This window comes from Caloenas nicobarica, chromosome 15, assembly GCF_036013445.1.
Source record: "Caloenas nicobarica isolate bCalNic1 chromosome 15, bCalNic1.hap1, whole genome shotgun sequence".
NCBI classification, from domain to species: domain Eukaryota; kingdom Metazoa; phylum Chordata; class Aves; order Columbiformes; family Columbidae; genus Caloenas; species Caloenas nicobarica.
In genome coordinates this window covers 5,254,019-5,274,534 of record NC_088259.1, presented here as the reverse complement: position 1 = coordinate 5,274,534, position 20,516 = coordinate 5,254,019, and the positions used below count along the sequence as shown (strand labels likewise).

Genomic DNA, 20,516 nt, shown 5'->3' with positions numbered 1-20,516 from the left:
CTTGGCAGGCCACACCACAGAAAAAATTGTCCTTAAATAAGGAAATCCTGGTCATAATGAAAAAACATTGTTTGTTTTCTGCCCAGCAATATATATAATTTATAATAATACTACATTGTGGGACAGAAACGCTATGAACTGTTAATAGTTTGAAATACACCAGGATGTTCAGACGGGGCATTACTCTGACAGATTTCCTTACAAGTTTTACCTTCCAAGCTGAAAACAAAAGATTATCTTAATGAACCTTAAGGGAGATAACAGGACTGGATGAGGGCTAAGCATTAAACAAACCAAATACTCAGCTCCATTTTTCCTGAAACTCTTTTTCTGCTTTTTGTTGGAGGAATCTGTTTTCTTTTTCTGCTTATGAACTGAAAAGCTCCTGGGAGACTGGACAGAGACATCTGTACTCTTTAACATTGAATAAAAGAGCAGATGTGACTACAAAACACATACATATTTGTCCACAAAACATGAAATTTTTGCACACAGCAAAAATTGGATTAGACCTCCAGACTGCCCACACCTTCAGTTAATTCAACATGATTTCACGGTAGTCAGTACATAGGTGATTGGGTTTGCAGATTTGCATCTTTTGGAAAGGCTACTCAAAGGACATCTAGTCCAGCCTCCTGCTTCAACCAGTTTCACTTGCAGCAAGTCCCTCAGAGCCTTGTCTAAGTCAAGTTTTTAATTTCTCCAAGGATGGAGATTCTCCACCTCTGAACCATTTTGGTAACCCTCCTCTGGACTTGCTCTAATTGAGGATTTCCAATCTGGACACAGTAAGGCCAGAGCAATCCCACCAGCGGCAAATAGAAGGGAATAATCACCTACCTCAACCTGCCGCCTACACTTTTGCTAACACCACCCCAGGCACAGTTGACTTTCTTTGCCCCGAGGGCACTTTGCTGACCTGTGTTAGACTTGTCCACCAAGACCTCCAGGTCCTTCTCTGCAAACCTGGCTGTTCTGGTGCACAGGGTTACTCCATCCCAGCTGCAGGACTTTGCTAAACCTCACAAGGTTCCCACCAGCCCATTTCTCCAGCCTCTCAAGGTTCTTTTGAATAGCAGCCCTGCACTCCAGCATCTCTAGCGCAGGACTACTCCGTTTGCGTATGTGTCCCGGATTAAGATAGAGGGGATCATATCTAGATTTAACAGCTGCTCTTATTTTTGGGAAATGCGTGACTGCTTGTCATAGAGAGAAGACATCTCAGAGGAACGGAGCTTTGCTTTGAAAAGCTGCACTCCCTGCGACAGTCCAAGTAAAATCATCAAGGTTCTCACATGTAACACTATACCCTAGATAAGGGGCTGCCAAGCTACCTAGCTCCTGCTTCAGTTAGAATCAAACCACTGTTGAAAAGCAGGGTACACTCCAGAAATGTGACTGGTAAAGATATATACAAGATGCATCCTTTTCCCAAGAAAAACTTGACTTCTAAGTGGTTTTCTGAATCAGTGTATTACAGTATAAATGTGGAGCTCTTCAAATAGCAGCAACTACAATAGTCTACTTCAAAGCGTAAGCGCAAATGGTTCAAAGCAAATCACACAAAAGGTTCAAACAACTGTTCAAACAAATTTCATAGCCTTATATGATTTTTCCAAGTCTCATTCCCCTGTAAACTAGAGTTAACTCTTGGAAAGATTCTCACCCTCTGCAAGATGTAATATTCCAGCTGAACAGCAGTTGGAAAGAAATTGCTGTCTGAAAATACGCCTCATCAAGACTCACTTGAGAACAAGACCCTCGATCACATCATTTGAAGACATTATTTTTATTGCCTGTTAAGAAAGAATTCTGGTCTTCCATCGGGCCACTGCTGTGCTACCTGCACAGGCTCACATATCCCCTTCCATTGCCTCATTATTCCTTTGCACTTCTCTGTGCTTTTTCATGAGCGATACCTTCTCATTAATTATCAGTTAATTTTCAATAAATCTTTGCAGCAACAACCATTCTTTTGTTGCTTATACACTGTCTGCCAGAACAGGCATCACTCTGGGACTACAACTTCTTCATGGTAGCGATACATAAATAGGAATTAACCGCTGCCCTCTGTAACACAAATGGAATGTTTTATCCCTACCAAATTCTTCTTCTTTTTGAAGAAGAAATCTTCTAGCCAGGAGTTCCAAGATGGAAGCAAAGCAGAAACTTACCTCCTCTTGATGGTAAGCATCGCTCCCAAGAGGATGATAACAAACATCAGAAGACCAGCTATAACTCCGGCCATTTTCACTGTGCTGTCAACTTGTTTTTCTGGCTCCACTGCATTGGAATTCTGGGTGGAAGCTCCTTAAAAGGTGGAGGGAGAGGAAGGAGAAGATAAAGAGAGAATTTGTAGAAAAATGGTGCAATGATCGACTTTAAATATTCATTTGAAAGACTAGCAACATATTTCCAATCAAATTGCAGTAGACAATTGTCCATCTTACCAAATCTGCCTTTATTAAGGGCTAATGACAGGTAATTCAGAGCAGTAATCGGGTGCAAAATCCCAGTGCAATGCAAATGACTAATATTTCACCATATTACACTGTAACAGGGATTTTACTTTTCTGAGGCACTCAGCATACACCCAAGAAACAGGACAATTAATAGCAGTTATAGTTTTCATTTCAAATAGCTTAAGTGGAGGTGCAATTCTTACTCATTGAAATAATGAATGTACAAGTTTGCAGTAACATATCCCATAATACTGCTTGCAGAAACTTTTTTTCTTCTAAAATCAGAACACATTTGTATTTCTCACTATATTGGAGGCCTGGCTTTTGTAAAGATACAGTTACAATTATGCATGTAACGAGCATTAATCCAATACACAGAGCATCCTCCTCATCATCTAATACGTTCCACACATGAGTTCTTCTGCAGTCCAGGCAAGACAATATAATTTCTACTTGAATTATCATTATTTTTTAAGAGTAAAGCCTACACACCTAAAAATAAAATATATTTAGGAACATTACTGGCACAGCATTTCTTCTTTTACTTCCTTGTCATGATCTGACTTTAAGGGTCTTTTGCCCCTGCAATAAGTGAGGACCTTGCAGAATGCTACCCTCTGCCCCTTGCTGGCACTACTATATAGTGATTATTAGATACCTTAGCTCTGCTGACTTCATTACTTGCTGCACAGAATTTTTCCAGATATAGCTTAAACCACTGAGCTTGATTTAGAAAGCCCCACAAGATTTGAGTCGTGGCTACTCTAAAGACTAAATAAGCCTGTCTTTATTATATTCCTGACATACTTAACTACTCCTAAAAATATCACCATTGCGTTTGATAAAGGTAAATGAATTGATGTTACATGAGATCATAATCTTATCTTGGGCTTTGCCTTTGCTGTTGGACTCAGCCGACTCTTTCTCTACATCTTAAACACAGTAGGAAAAAAGAATCAAAGGTGAAACCAGAGTGCTGCCATCAGAAGACCATAATGTTTTGCTCTTTTAAGAATTCTGTGTTGCTGACCTTCAGGAAAAGCTGAATCACTTCTGTTCATAAAGTCAGATGCTTGGGGAGATAATATTCACTGGAGTCCACATGTTGGTGAGACAGTAGAAAGCCTCACTGGATTATTCTTTTGCCCATTTGCCCACATGTTAAACTGCAAATGCTTTAAAAGGTCTCTGTCTGCAAGGATGAGTCCCAATGGCTACCACGATCAAATCATACATCTGAATATAGGGCTTTCTGATGGGTTCTGAATACGGCCTCAGCTGATGGACTTCCAGGGATGAGGATCTGATCTTGAATAAAATGTTACATTCTCCTCTCATCGCATCTTGAAGAGCACATTTGGAACAAAGACACAACGAATGCAAAACAAGAAAACTCACCACATGCAGTGATAAAAGTATGATTTCACTTTTCTTACAGCTAAGCTGTTAATCTAGTTTGTCACAGCAAAACGCAATATTTACCAAGCAAAAATGCTGGCTGTTTCAAACATACATGTAATTTCCAGCTTTTTGTCCCTGACAACTCTCCTGCTCTGCTGCATCCACCTATTTTCCCATTCAGTTAAGAATTCACTGGTAACTTCTGCGTGCACAGGTCTGAAATTAATTGGACACCAGAGTGTGAAAATAAAATAATATACTGGTTGCCTATCACCATCTTTATTTGACAATCTCTCTTAAAATCTTGGATGAAATCTGCCCTTGAGGTGAGCCATACAACATCATACAGGCAATGCCGACACTATCGCACAATGAAGTAAATGATAAAGGTACAGTTTTTCCCTGAAAATGCCTAAAAGTGTATTCGTTTGGAGCAAAACTCAGAAGTACTCCAAATCATCCTTCACTTGAGTTGCCGTTACTCCTATGACCCTAAATAATAGGTGTTAGAGAATGGTTTTCTACCACAAACGGCACAGTCAGGCCCCCTCCATTTTTTTACCATCTGAATACCCTGATGAGCTGTGAGCCACGTTAAAAAAAAAAAATTAAGAATGTGCTGTCAAGTCCATCCTCTAATCCACTAGATCAGTTTGATTTTGCCAGGCTGCTGCTTGTTACTACAGGCAATGTGTGGTCAATGCATTTTTATTTGATATTTCTCGTCCCGTTGCAGACTATAGCAGTTCTGGAAAGAACTCATTATCCATCCTGACACCTACACACTGTGGTGACTGATTCACTTGAATCTTCTGTTTAAGTCTTTCTATCTATCTTGGCAAAGGCCAACAATTCCTTTAGGCTACTAGTCCAACCATTTGTAAGGTGTCTCAGCTAATAGCGCCTAGGGACTGATAATATGACAGTGTCAGTATATTCCTGGGTCTTGGATTCTTAAAGATTTGCAATGAAACATTATCACAAAAGTCCCTTGGTTTTCTGCAGTTCTGGTGTATTTTTCTTGGAGATGCCTAAATCTACCGTGGTTGCTGGTGTTCCCACCTGCACCACCACCAGCTGCAGGTAAGGGAAGGAGGAAAATGACTTCTGCTGTTCCCGAGAGTAATACTTTTGCTTCAGTTTTGCTTCTCTACCGGCATACAGACAGATCTGAAATCCTCCGAGCGCAGAAGCCCATCAAAACTGCTCAGATGGCCATTTCCTACAAATGTCTTTAAATACACTTGGAAAGCTCTGCACTATCATACTTGAGGAGCCACCTTTTTCCTTCTGAAAAACGGTGTTTATATACTGCTGACATTAAAAGGGAAAGAAAATAAACTATAACCATATTTTCCAGTGGTTACTCTCACCGCGTTTCCTGGAATAAATTGTTCCTCATAACTGAAGCAGAATACCAGAATAATAGGATATAGAACAGGTCACCACTAGTTATTATCCTGTGTTTTTCAGTGGTACCCAGGCCCTTGCTAAGGCCAGGACCCCATTACACTGTACTAACATGAAATAGGACAATTTTCTGCCCTAAGCTTACTTTCTTAATAAAAGAGGCAAATGATAGAAGACAGTGCCAGAGAAGCAAAAACTGTAGGTCCCTTGACTCCCTATCTGTGCATTATCTACTAGACCAGGCTACTACATTCAGAGGTACACATTTATGTACTGTACAAAATACACTTTCCCAGAAGCTTGACCAGTGGCATGAATCTGACTTTCACAGGCACTGGCATTCACCCAGCACTGCATTTTACATTCACAGCTATTTCAGAATTTTAATCCTTTCCCACCAACCTAATTTACTTTGCTTTTTCAACCCCTTTCAACACTCCCAGAGATCCAGCGTCTTGCAGCGAGACAGAACACATTACATGCTGCACATTAATCGGAGACACTGTTCTGGTGATGCTGCAGAGATGCAAAGAGAGCAGAGGAAGGAAAAACAGGTTCTTTCCCAGAATCATCTGCCTCATCAGCCCACGAGAAGTCAGATTTATGGATCATCAAGCACTGATTTTTTTTGTGGTAACATGCTCACAGGCACCCAAGGTCTAACGCAGCTGTGCATTCACAGATAACCTAAATCCCAGACTAGTTCAGTAAGGTGCAACTACTGGAAGCATGGTTTCGGCTCGTTGCAGCTTGCAGCCTTTTAAATTCCTCCTTGCTTTGGGAACACTGTTAAAGCTGGCTCTGCAGCAGCTGAAAACTTAATGACAAGAATTTGAAATCCAAAATTAACTTCAGTACAGAGGACTGCCATTTGTATTCCAGAGTTAAATCTTCCAGAAGATTTCTACAGCTGAAATTGCTTCTGTCCACAAGGAAAAGATGACACGTTTAGCTACTTTGAGCTGGGAGATGGTTTGCAAGTGACTCCAACAGCCTAAACTCCAATTTTTACCAGTCATAACTAAAGAGGAGAACCTCCTCAAAATGCTAAGAAAGTGAAAAATCATCCACTTACCAGGAAGTGTTTGTACCTAACGCTATACACTCCTAGAACGATATTAATATGTACTTTAAATCCTCTTAATGCTCATGCAAGGTAAGTAATAAATGATGTTATTTACTTTATAGATATGTAAAGATTAAGGATCTGCCTTTAGCATCACAGGCACCCAACAGCAGAGCTGAGGACTGACGTTTCTGGACTGACACCCTGTGGCAATTCCGGCAGACACTTCTCACAGATGAGGATGGGGGGGGATGGAGGGAGAAACAGTGACGGTACCTAAGTGAAAGATACTATGGCAATCTTTCACCCAGCAATTTATGCACAGATATATTATTTGAAAACAATAAACCACCAGATATAAAGTGACCTTCTCTGCGGAGGTGGCACACTGAAGAACATCCAGGAAAGAATGATTACTGAGTGCATGTAGCTAAGCAAGACTGATAATATAAGTTTCTTCTACAAAACCTACTTTACAAGCTGTAATTTGAAATGTTCTTTATTTAAAGCAGCAATTACAATACTGCTTTAAAAAAAATGTAACTGACAGGAGAAAGAATTCAAAAGAGCCATAGGCAGGAGGAAAAGACAGGTATTTATGTGACATTTCCAACTGGAGAGGCACAAAGAACCAAGTCTCACCATGGCAGTGGTACCACAATCATCAGTAGCCATGTCACTGCGTAGGAGAGAGAAGCGTCTGATTCCACAAGAGAAGAGAAAGCAAACCAAATGGCAGTGAGGACGGCTGGGTCAGACACTCAGGGGTAAAAAAAGGACAGTGCAAGTGTGAATGAGGAAGGGACAAAATGAGAGAAGCCACACAAGCAATGGGGGTGCAGCCATGGCCAGATTACAGGAAAGAGCCAGAAAGCGAACAAGTCAGTCTGGCAAAGACTAGGATCGGGTTCAAATTTGTAACGCCTAAGAATATGGCTTCTTCAGATAGAAAGTCACTCTTGAAACAAAAAACAATCAGAAAAATAACTTCAAAACCTTATTTAAGCCAGAAAAACTAATGAAAAATAGTGGTTTCAAAGTCAGTGTGAGTTAAAATGAGTTGCTCAGAATAATTTCTTTGTAGCACATAATGGCCAGGCAGCATGCTGAATGTAAAGTTTCCCAGCAGACGAGGAGGTTTACTTTCAAAAGATAGCTATTCTCAAATAACTTGTAAACTTTTTTTTTTTTTTTTTTTTTTTGAGTGGCCTACAAATGATTAGAGCATCTCCGCATGTAGAAATGTTTTCGGATCCTGATTATATCTATACCTCTGAAACGTAGTCTCCAATACCCAAACACAAGGGCAGGCAGCTACCTGTAAGAATGACAACCTTGAGATAAAGGCGGAAGACCATCATTTTATACCCTGACCTGAAATACCTGTCAGCCAGCACTACCCAGCCACAGGCTCCTGCATCTGCTGGCCCCACACAGGGGTTGGGGAGGACAGACTAGTTTGCAACCTCGTATGTACCAGAGAACCTGGAGTAATAAAAGCAATGCATGATACCCAAGGTTCTGCGTATCACAAACCAACAAAGTGAAATAGGTCATCAAATCTGAGAGACAGACTCCACTTTGGCTATTTCTTTGTTGCAATTCATTAAAAAAAGGAACACCGACAACACTATCACTACATAGAACATCACTACACCAATATTCCACCTTCAGTTATTGAAGACAACAAAAGCCACAGGCTTAAGATTACAATGAGACATTCTCGTTTCTTTATAAAAGCTCAAAAAGGATGGAAAGGATGATGAGAGCCAAAAGCTTTCAACTATATTCTAAGTGGAGAGAGCAGCAAAACAAAGCAGTCCTGGAGAGACAGACAGACCAGAATTTATATGAGGGATTATCAGGCATACAGGTTGGATCTGTAGGAGGACGAGGGTAAACACACAGCGAGGAATCAAGATTAGTATTACTGAACTGAAGAAGAATTAAAAAATAGCAGTAAGAGAATAATTGATTCTGGAGATTCAAGGCAAATCCACCACAAAGGCTTTTCTTTTCTCCTCCTGCTTTTCTTCCTCTTTCTTCAGAACGGAAGCACTTAATTTGTGCTAAAGGCAGATATATGGCCCCCAAGAATGAGAAAAGTTATTACATTTACTTGAAAGAAGAGCTCAGACAAAGAGAAGCTGTTGTGATGCCTATGAGTGATGCGATGGTTCGGAGCGCGATAGCATGTTTCCATTTTAACTCTCCACTTTTGTGGAGCTATTTAGAAACTAGCTTTTAATTATAAAAATGGAAAACAAGTAAAATTCCCATTATCGCAAGTTCAAATTTACAGATGTGTCTTAATTCTTGTATGGTCTTAAACAGACACAAGGAGACTTATTTTTTGACTGATACAGGCAAAACCACTACAGTGCATGACAATGCTATAGATGTATAATAGACACATCGCACCATACGAACAAAAACTAATTAACCTTTGCACCAGCCAGTCCCCTCTAAGCAGTTACTGTGCTCTCATCATGGTTATCATTAAAAATCCGCTGCCAGACGAGCTGCGGGAATTACAAAATCAGCGAGCAAAGTCCAGCAGTGGGGACAACATGAATACTGAAATAAAGTCACCTTCCAAGCCCGGCTGGTCAAAGGTGCTTCAAGCACCACGGTGGCCGACAAAACCCGTGCCTGATAAGACTTCACCCTCGAGCTGAGTGAGCAGCATGCAAAGGAGGATAACTCACCGTTTTACAGTAAAAACGGAGTCATATGGCCAATGCATTAGGGAGTCTGCATATACCCGCTCTACGTGTGCTGCATAAAACACTGGGAAACTTTCTGCACTTTGCCAAGTTCAGGCAGCACTTCCAGGCATGTCTTGAATGAAGATTTTTCTTTTCCTCTACAGTGGTATTATGAAACTGCCTCTTTCACGCTTACCTCTCCTGTGACATTGTCCCATGTCCTAATGCTACCATACAGTTTTTTAAATGTCCAGTTCCTGGAAGAAACTGAGAATCTAATGCATTAATAATAATCCTGTTCCTGAACATTAGCTCATTGAAAAATCTATGTAAGGAAACAGAAGCATAACGTATTTGTAATAGCCTTGAGTTTGTCGTGCCTTTGGAAGTGCTATTTAAGGACACTGCCAATGATAATCTGTTTTTGAAAAACTTTTAAAGTGATCCACAGTACCTGACTAGCAGCTGGTAGACCTTAGCAAGCATTTTTATGTATAGGGAAATGGAGAAATGGAGAAGAAATACTGACTACCCAAATAAGCTGGTGTAAGGGTATGAGGGCTGGGAACATGCAACATCGCTGTCATCTAAAAGGTAACAGCTCTGCTCCCACTTCTCAACCCTCCTCCTGCTCCTGTGCAGGAGGCTTCAGGGATGTTCAGACAGTTCTTCCTGAAAGCCTTCAAGCAGAGGCGAGGAAAATAAAAACCACCCTGAATTTCACAAGCAAGTCATCATCCCTTTCTCCTTGCGTTAAAACTAAATGAGCCAAAATCAGAACAAATCCTTCCAGATTTGACCTTCGCTTGCGGCTTTAATGTCCAGTTGCCACCTTTGTTTTTCTCCTCCTTTGCCTGGTCATCAATTCATCTGAAAACAAAGGCGATGGCACAACCTACCAGCCACAACACGTGGCCAGCAGCAACTTTTCACACCGGGCAGGTGTTGAAAGGGGACCACAGCCTCCAGAGCGCTCCAGGTCTTAAGAAATCCCTCCCTGCCTTGATTCCAGGAGGATGTGGCTCACACAATGATAAATTACATTCATCTTTTTCTAAAGACCCTTCTTTTCTGAAGCTACCCTGTGTAACGCAGCAGCGGATGCTTTGAATTGCAGGGGTGATGTTTTCACAATTCCACAATTTACTATCCCGAATTTTACCTCACGTCCTCTGGAATCTGGGCTGAGGGTATGAGACTCACTTCACTTGTGGCCTCATCCAGTTCTGCACCAGGTTCTTCACTAATTCAAAGCTGGGTCATTAGCATGCTGGGTTAAGGAAGCCCATAAAGCTGACATTTTAAATCCCTCTAAGGAAGTCTTGATACCAAATTTGGTGCAAATAAAGATGCTCACTGGGGTGAGTGGGCATTCACATGCCAAGATGTTCGATTTGTCTTCTCAGCGGGGAATATTTGTCACTTAGAGCAACATAAGTGTGTCCGGTATTAACAACGAATTATGGTGATACACAAACTTGTGCTAAAAAAATAACTTTTAGAAGGCAGAGATTTGTTCAGCATGGGAAAAAAACCCCAAGCAAACCAAACCAAAACACCAAAACCACCAAAAACAAACCCAAACCCAACCAACAAACAAAAACAAACCCCACCAAAAAAAAAATCAGGCATTCAACTGAAAAAGTGTGATAAAACCCTCTGAAATAAATAGCACAAAACAGAATAAACCTGTCAAAGGAATAACATTCCAGTGTATCAGAAGACAAAATGCAATAGCAAAAAGATTTGAAGTGGGATTAGATCTGTTTAAAAACCACATTGTCTGTCTCCAAAGCTAGAATATATTTCAGAAAACAAGAGATTCCTCTTAAATGAACCTGAGGGAGCAAGAACTATTAAATAAACAGTTTATATATGCAATAAAACTGTGTGTGAATAGTTTTTTGCAGTCTTTTTTTTTTTTTCTCCCCATGACTTCACTGGTTGCCTTTCAGAACCAGGTTCAGTTCCGAGGTCTGAAGAAAGTTCCCTTTTCCCAGTGCAGATGCACTATATTTCTCTCAATCTTAAAAGCATTTGAACTTCACAATAATCCCAGTACTTTTTTTTTGCCCCTGTATCATTACAGCTGCCCTGATATACACTTGAAGTAACTGTTGGGTGAGGAAGTCATAGCTAGACAGGAATAACTGGGAGAGCAACATTCCAACAAAAATTTAATCCATCCCAAAACTGAAAACCTAATTCTCTTTTCCATTCCTTTTTATATTAATCACATGTAACTCTGTCACGTCCCAAGAAGTCACTCTATGCACAAACTAAAGCAGAAGATACTGTTTCCACAAAGTGATGAGATTTCCTCTCTCTATATAAATTTTCTGGAGTATAATGATGGTAATAGTCCTAGTGTTACATGCTATGAGGCAAGTTCATGACACACAGACCTCCAAGTTCATTCTGAACATCCCCATTAGCAACCAGTGAATGATTATACACTGTGCTACTGAGGCTCAAAGCAGAAGTTTCTATACAGAGGGCTTATAGAATCAAGTTTTAATTTTTCTGTCACCATTTCTAGAACAGCAGGACTCTGTTGTCTACGAGTAAGCGTAATAACCAGCCCCAGAAAATGCCATAGCTAACTTTAATGCAGAAATGTAAGGTGATCTCCATGGATGCTCAGGGAGATATTCAGCCTCTGCAGAGGGTCAGCAAGGGATCCACGGGGCTCTTCAGTCATGCTCAAGGGCTCATGGAAAGATTTAAGTTGTGTTTAGTCCTCCTGATGACCCTCTGCACGGGTGTATCTTGACCTTGGTGCTAAAGGAGCGCCATGTAAGGAATGGCCCTTTGACGACAGTAGTTAGAATATTACAACATAGTTAAAATAATTGTAAAGGTATTTTCCCATGCAAACCAAATATGAAATAAGAAATCACAAAGCTGCTCAGACTTCTGAAACAGTCTTCTTTTTCTTGACCTGATAATCACCTGTGCTCAAGAGGTTGGGCGGGCTTCCTGTGGTCACTTGTTGCCTACCTATTACTGCTAAGAACAAGCAAAATTGTTCCCAGGCAGCATGCACAAGGAAAAAAAAAAAAAAAAAGTACCTCATAATGATTATTAAATTTCCATTCTTTCATTTGCATGAATTCACATTTTAAAGAAAGGAGGAATGAGTATCAAGAGATAAGGAACCATTAATGAGTCTTAGTTTCAATTACACTGTGAAATGAATTTAATGCACTTTAAGAATACACGACGTAATCGCTCTCTCTTGGTAAGAGGTTGCAATTTTGTCTAATAAAGTGTCAATATAAATATGTTGCTTTAAAGACAGGGAGAACAAGTCAGTTAATTCAGAAAGAATGGGACATACTAAAGCAAATGCTGTCAACGAAACCAAATGGCAAAACTAACAAATAAACTGGCTGAATGAGAATTGTATGGCAGAGAGCTGGTAAATCGGGGTTTAATTAGAAACTTATTTTTAAAGCACGTTTTATGCTAATGACATGCATCCAAGTGACTAATGTTGTGAAAGACAACACTAGTCCAGTAATTTGAAAAACAGGAGTTGCCCATGTGAGGAGAGATGTTTATGGCTGGAAATGGTAAGAAATTTGAGACCAGTGAACCTGAAAATAAATATATACGTAGGAAAAAAAGATTAATAAGGCTTTTGGATTTAAAACATGCTGGCAAAATGTGAAATGGCTACACAGACTGGACAAATGCAGAGAGCTTTCGATGGATTGCCAAATATCACCACAGCAAAGGCTGATGATCACAGAATCACAGAACCGTTTGGGTTGGAGGGACCTTCCCAGCTCCCCCAGCGCCCCCCCTGCCATGGGCAGGGACATCTGCACCAGCTCAGGTTGCTCAGAGCCCCGTCCAGCCTGGCCTGGGATGTCTCCAAGGATGGTTCAGCCACCACCTCTCTGGCCAACCTGGGCCAGGCTCTCACCACCCTCAGGGCCAACAATTTCTTCCTTGTGTCTGGCCTGAATCTCTGAACAATGGTCACTGGATGGAAGGACATGGGCTTAACAGAGGCGCTTGCCCAGTTGGGCATCTGCTAGCTCTGCTTTGGAAAATGCACTACTGGTGTCATGACCTAGTGCTCCGAAATGCTGAATTCCCCCACGACATTTGATAAACCAATACACAACGATTTGAGAGATCCTTCTTGTGACAACAAGAATCAAGTTCATCTAGAAAGGAGCAGCACACAGAAAACCATGCCCAGGAGTGAAACACCAGGAGACATGGGAAACAGCTCCTGCGTGGAGCTGAACTGGACTGAGGTCGATCTAACAGTCTATTTCTTGGTAAAAGAGGACGAGAGAAAAATGGGAAGTATCCAAAACTCTCTTTAATGGACTAAACCACTTTTTAAAGAGTTGTTTACTTTTGTTTTCTTGGTTTGGAGGCAATGGGATGTACAAAGCAGATTGCCTCCCAGCCTGCTGAAGTGACGACAGTGGAACAGCCTCATGCGTCTCTCAAGTAATTAAAGCTTCTGAACAGGTGCCTTCAGCAACACCCAAGATCTGTTATAATCCCCCAGTAACACGCTGCCTAACACATTTTATTGCCTAATTACTCCCACACTCACGTTTTGTGCCCTTGTTAATCCAATACTTCAAGGGAATACTTGCCTTGCTTAAACACGTCTTGATCCTCATCTTCCTGACATGGTGTAAATCAGAACTCATTTCACCAACAGTCATGGAGCTACTGCAGTGTCAAATGTCTAGAAATGGAAAAATTAGACCTATGGCCCAAAATGAACATTTGGTCTGGCACCAGTAGTATATATTTATTTTCTTGCATCAAAATATATTATGCTTTTTCTCTGGTACCAACTCAAAGCGGAGTTTCTAAGCCATGAATGCTGAGATTAGCCCCAACTCCAAAAGTTTTTCTTTTTTTCTGACTCTTATCAAAGACACCACAGCGGTATCTCTGCCAGCAGCTCAGATGGTTTTGTTCAAGGTAGACTACAGGTTTGCTCGTTCTATCCTTGGAAAGACAACAAGGCAAATAAAGGCAAATACAGGGCAATGCCATTAGAGATAATCAATATAATGAGTAGACAGAAGACAGCACAGACCCAGCAGGTCACCTGGAACATCCCAGCTATCAGCCTTTGGTCAGGTCACAATGGAATTGTAGTTTTACGAGTGTCTCTGCCCATTGCCAGAGAGCAGCGAGAGGGCAGATGTGACACCCCTTGTCAGGGGCTGAGATGTGGTGTGGTTGAGTCCTTCTGTTCATATGAAGTTAATGTATGATAGTAATTCAGCCTCATCACATGTGGAAATCTGAAACTGTGGGAAAGCTCCAAAGCACAGAACCACATTGTTCAGCTATTGCTGAGCTGCTCACGCTTCACAGGTGCCAGCAATGGAAGATGCTGTTACGTTATCAAGACGACAAATTCGCTTGTGATGCTACCTTGCTTGCGGGCTGCAGGCAGTACTGTACCTTTGAAGAGCTACAACTGCATAAAATTAGCCACAGCTGTGCATATTCCACTGTCTTTGCTAACAGTCAGGCTCTGACATACAGAATTGCAATTTGCGGAGTGAGAACAAGGAAAAAAAAAAGGGAAAAAAAAAAAAGAGAATTTCCACACTTCATGTATGGAAATAAGCTATCTGCCTATAAATCAAAAGAGATATCCATGGAGACAGTGAGAATAAACACTAGAACTATCCTCATTTCTTGTCCTTTTCCATTCACGTCTATCAAGAAAAATCCTAAAGATCACCAAAAACCAGTGGCTCTAGGCATCCTCAGGCTCTACCTATCTCTTTTACCTCTTATCAAATTATATTTTAGTAAGAGATCCTTTTTTAAAAAGAGAGGACATTCAGTGACGGCAGGATGAGGATGGCTTATTGACTCTTCCTCGTGACCTAAGCGGTTAATGAAAATTAAATCAGTTTGCAGAAGTCAGGTTAAGGTCAAACACTTATGTGACTCTTTCCTGAAATACCCAAATCGGGCAGGGCAAATCAAAAGGTCACGCAAGAATGGGACTTTTCAAGCTACACAGGTTTTTATTTTCCTTTGAATAGTCACAGAACAAAATCTCTTCTGCTAGCATGACAACATTCGTCTACCAACTCCTGAAAAAGGAATGACTGAAATGGAAGAAACTGCAGGTTTCCAAAAATGAATTAATCCAGTTTCTCTGATCTCATGACTCATTTCACCCAGACTTGTCTTACCCAGTCCTGCTCTTTCTCTTTCTACCACCAGAAAGCCAAAAGAAGGTATCCACACGGTCACATCACTACCAGCCAGAAAAACCGCAGGGGAAGGAGGGGAGACTGAGACACAACGAATGTTCATAACCCAGATAAATGAATTCAATAAAGATTTTTACGAGAAACTTTTGAAAAGGAAAGCGACAAGAGGACATGGGGAGCACTAGAGCCACACACAAAAGGGAGAAAAGGGGGAAATGGCTCATCCTCCTTCGCTTTCAGTGGTGACACAACTGCTCACAGCCCCACCAGTTTGCACTTTGGGTCCCAGCAGTGAAAACAGCTGCACAGGTGGGAACTTTGTGCAGCACCTGCCATCCCAGTGCCCGGTTTTCTGTAACGGACTGGGGGTGTCTCTACATACAGATGAAAAAAGTCCTTTTCTGCTACCCAGTAATTGTTAGCTGGGGCTTCTTCGATCCCTCTCAACTCCTCTCTAAGCGCAGATGCGGGAGCGATCAGGGGAAAGTACCTCGAAGTAATTAACTTCTGTTGCTGCTACAAGACAGAAAGGAGTGAAAAGAATGGAAAAAAATGGGATGGTGCCTCAAAGGAAAAAGGGTCATGGGTTCCTGCCGATTTTATTTAACTCTGGACAGACTCCATAGGCAGCGATGCAGTCATTTCACATTACAGCAAAGGAGTGAGCACAAGATGGTAAACCTGAATTTTGGAAATGGAGAGCTACCTGTAGCACAGCCCATGGCAATTTCCCTGTCATTTCCTTACCACTCATTTTGAGACTACAATATATGTTAAGCCTTTTTACAGCTACTCCTCTGTTTGTGTTACAAGTAAATTGGTTTCTGACACCTCTGCTGGTGAAGTAGCCCCTGGGGTGATTTTGAAGTCCTTAGAAGAGTTGTTAAGAGCAACTCTAAGCTCCAAGAAGGAACCCAGACATTGTCATCACTGGTCCCCCAAGAGTTGCACCTTGTGAAGCAACCTGGGGATCGGAGTGTTGCATCTTAACACCATTTGTCTTGCGTTTGCACAGTCCGGTCTGTTTGATCTATCAGTTTGGTCTATTCTGAACTAATTGCAAGGAAAACAAGGAACGTACTCTACTCTGTCTGTTGAATTGTACCATGAAAATGGTGTGACAAGAATCGTGCCCCACTGTGTTCAAGGTTAGGCTTACACGATGTCTCCTCTTACTTATCTATACAGTTGTGGAGAGAACAACATTAACAGGAAGATTTTTCAGTGACATTCTGCCAGTAGCAAGAACAGTCCAACGGGCAGGAAAGCTGTCAACAAAATAAGGGAAAGGAGGAACCGCAGAGAGACAGATGCCTTGTCTTTTTTAAAAAAAAAAAAAAAACAACAGAGTCCGCACATACAGTGAAGTGGTTCTGGAAATTGCTGTTTTGGCTTTGTAATCTTCTTTAAAAAAAAAAAGAAAAAAAAACTAGCGTGTTCTTTGAATAGTAACTGTAATCAAGTTGCGTCACCACTGCAGCCTTTACATCACTGGCATTTTGCTTTGCAGGAAAAATAGACCCACATACCTTTTGTTGCCAGCCGGACACAGTTGATTTTTGTTTCCTGAAAAAAATTAAAAAAAAAAAAAAAGGAAAACATTAAGGGGTGTAATTTGCCCATCTGCAATAAACATACATTCCTTTAATAAGGTACTAAAACAAATAAGCTTTTTTTTACACTTCATTTCTGAAAATACCATAACAGCTTCAGTTGCATACAACACTCCATACTAATGGCCTTGCCTACAGATGCTTCTCTAACTGGTGCGAAGTTAAGAGTGACAACATGTTTTTCCATACTCGATGTGTGAGTGATGGGTCCTGTGTAACTGCCTGCTTAACTAATAGAATTTACCAGCTAAATGACCTGATCTGTAATAGGCAGACAAGCCTTGGGTCAAAAGTACATGCAACCGTACATTGAATTTTCATGCACCATTACTGCAAATTTTGCAAATTGGTTATTTATTTAAACACATGGCAAACAGACACTGAAATAGTCATTGGAATATTTCAGCTCTCTGAAGTGTATGAGAAGCGAAGCAGCGTGCTGTACGGCTGCCTCTGCCAAATGAGCTGTTCAAACACAACCCAGAGCGCTGTGGTTTGTCATCGCGGAGCTGGGATAAAACCCAACACTTTTGTTCAATCCGCCTCAGAGCCCGCAGATCTGCGTAAACAGGAGTTTGGATCGCAAAAGCAATGTTGGATTTGGCTTGACTAAAAGCTGATACTCGGCAGCCTTCTCAGGCCACCTCTGCTGAAAACCCATCTTTTCTGGTGCCCCCAGTGCCTCATTCTACAGCCTTGTTGGCACAGACTGTTCCTGCCCAATGCACAACCGCCATCCAAATCTTAATGTGTTTCTTTGGTTAAAAAGCTGACTTTGTCAGGCAGTAACCTGCTGCAGGGTTTTCTGAGCACTTTATGTCTTTACATGCTCTTGTACACGTCTCAGGTGTAACGAATGCTGCATCAATTACTGTGTGTAACAATGCCACATTAATATGGATGCTGTCTGCGCTCCGGAATCAGGAGCTGCTGAGCAACTCGTTCCATCCTCACACAACACGATGAATGCTGTGAAAGTCCAGATTTGCTCTTGGAGAAAATCTGTGACGGACTCTCCTTGGCCTGAGCAGAAACACGTGGTCCCATCGTGCCCTGCTCCTCACATTTATGTTGCGAGTAGGAAGGGGATGATCACAGGATCCACACTGGGAAACATAAGGCGATTCCCTCCGATCCCTTTCTATGCATTCCTCGAGATTCCTCAAGTCAGCCATGCTATCAGGATCAAAGTAACCCTTCGTGTAGTCTAAAAACAACAAAATATTCAGGACGAACTGCTCCTTTGTTGATCTGGCCTTCAAACTCTCTTAAGGAACTCCTGGATCACCAAGGACAAACCACGTCTGTTAAGGACATCCCAGCCATCCAGCCCCTGGGGTAGGACTGAAGCCCTGTTAATCCCAGTAAACCAGAGGCATCTCTCTTTGGTGCACTGACCCCTTCTCTCCTTCAAAAATCAAAGCCTCTACACAACCTGTACAACCATCAGCACGGCAAAGTCAACGAAACTGTGCAACAGAGCTCCCCATCCATCTCTGCCTCGTGTATCATCAGCTTGAATTGCCAGCCATTCTGGAAATCCAAAATCTTTATTACTATTGATGATATATGAAGCAGGAAAACCAGAGCTTTATTTTCAGAGCACAGCCTCAGCACATAATGCTGGGTATTATAAGACAGATTCTGATGTAGTTTACAATCTAAGACAAGGTGACCTGGAAAATCAGTGATGAAAAATAAATAAAAAAATATCAATATAGCATTTTTGCAGTCTAAAAGTAGGTGGACACTTTCTCACATTTTGTTGTGGAAAGTTTTCTTGTGTATTTATTGCTTTCTGCTAGCTTCAAAGTGCAACAAAAAGCTGGAGAAATTAGTCAATGTTGAGAAAAGAAGAGGTGAGAAAACAAAACCTGAAATCTTGTTAATGATGCTGTAACTGATCTCATTTGAGCATGTGCATATTCCTGCACATTACCCCCCTACAGGGTAATTTGAGAAGACAGGATGTGGTGTGTTCTGTTTGCATCTACATCTACTAATTGCTGCATTTAGCACAGACAGTCATAGTTATTAGAAGACCATGATCTGGCACTGCCAAAAGCAAGGGCAATCAGTCACTAGAGGAACAAGGCATCTGGACTTCAGAACTTAATTTAAAATTGCACCTTCTGAGAAGGAAAACATAAAACAAGCCCGCAGAGACACCAGGCATCCAGTTACAAGGGATGCTAAAGTTTAAAGACTTGAATTTTGTCCATATTCCTGATTAGGGGTAATTATTCCATCGATTTCCATTGATCGTCTCATTGATCGACCCACTGCTCATCTTTGTGGTGTCTCATAAAAATGAGATCTCTTGAGATTTATTCTATTTTTCTTTGGTTGATGCTGAGAGTTGTGAATTTGTATGAACTTTTCTACCGAGAAACAGAATAAATAAATACCTGTTGGTTGCTTGGGGTTTTTGGGGTTTTTTTGTGTGTGTTTGTTTGGTTGGTTTGGTCGGGTTTTTTTTTTAAAAAGCACCTGTAAAACCATTTTCCCACAATCCCATTTGTTTTCCGAAAAATACTACTTTTCATTTAGACAAAGTGCTTTCCTGCCCATGCTAAAGTAAGATGCTTCTGCTTAGCCAATAGCGGCTTAAAGTAATTAGAAGAATAATAATGAAATAGATAATTAAAAAGTTGTAAAAAAACCAAACAACAGCAAAAACCCCAAAACGAACAAAAAACCCAAACAAACAAAAAATAAAAACAAAACAAAAAACCACCACCAATTTCCCCATTTTTCAGTCTCTGTTTTGTTTCGGAGCATTCTTTGAAATGCTGTGATATCTAATTCCCATTTTATTATATCACAGAAGTTATACAAGGCCTCATATGTCTGCAACAATCTTAACAATGACCCAAGATCCTACATATTCAGCATAGATATCTGTTTTGTATGATGGCTGAAGTCACAAGAATAATTCAATTTAAGAGCCCACTAGCACTACTACTTTGGCTCTATATCACTGCCAGGTTACGGCAGATGTTTTATATCCAAACAGTAACAGAATAACGTAGGTGTATTTTAACCAAGATCCAACTTTCATCTCCCAACATGCTCCCTATCAAAAAAACTCAGTACATATTAAGCCTAGCTACCTGTTTACTAGAATATATTTACGTAAGTTTGATTTCTGGACCTGCCTTCCACATGAATAAAACACGCTTACATTGAACCCTCACCGAAGGCTGAATCCTGAAGTTTTCAAGTCCACACACCATGAACACAGACCTGGACCTACAGTCACAATGAGCTGGAAACACTCTGCAGAGGACACGGACTGTGCTGAGGAGCTGGGCAAACCCTCTCTGCCAACACACCTCATGCACACAGATTGAAACTACACACCAGGAGCCTGGTTTAGTGGCCCTCTGAATTCCCATCTTTTTCTTTTTCTTTTTTTTTTTTTTTTTCCCACAGAATCCCAGAATGTCAGGGATCGGAAGGGACCTCGAAAGCTCACCCAGTGCAATCCCCACGCCGGAGCAGGAACCCCCAGATGAGGTTACACAGAAGGTGTCCAGGCGGGTTGGAATGTCTGCAGAGAAGGAGACTCCACAACCTCCCTGGGCAGCCTGGCCCAGGCTCTGGCACCCTCACCATGAAGAAGTTTCTTC

At 41.3% G+C, this 20,516-nt stretch overlaps 1 protein-coding gene across 3 annotated transcripts in view; it reads right to left on the bottom strand.

The window, feature by feature from the left end:
* The window catches only part of PTPRT (protein tyrosine phosphatase receptor type T), a 441,556-nt gene that overhangs the window by 68,076 nt on the left and 352,964 nt on the right, over nucleotides 1-20,516 (bottom strand). Inside the window, exons 13-15 of one of the 3 annotated variants that reach the window (XM_065645693.1) lie at nucleotides 16,801-16,837; nucleotides 12,000-12,056; nucleotides 2,176-2,310 (exon numbers count right to left, since the gene is read on the bottom strand). In XM_065645693.1, coding sequence (XP_065501765.1) covers nucleotides 2,176-2,310; nucleotides 12,000-12,056; nucleotides 16,801-16,837 — 229 coding nt within the window. Of the gene's footprint in view, nucleotides 1-2,174; nucleotides 2,311-11,999; nucleotides 12,057-16,800; nucleotides 16,838-20,516 lie in introns of all 3 variants that reach the window. The other 2 variants (XM_065645694.1, XM_065645695.1) reach the window with 2 other exon arrangements.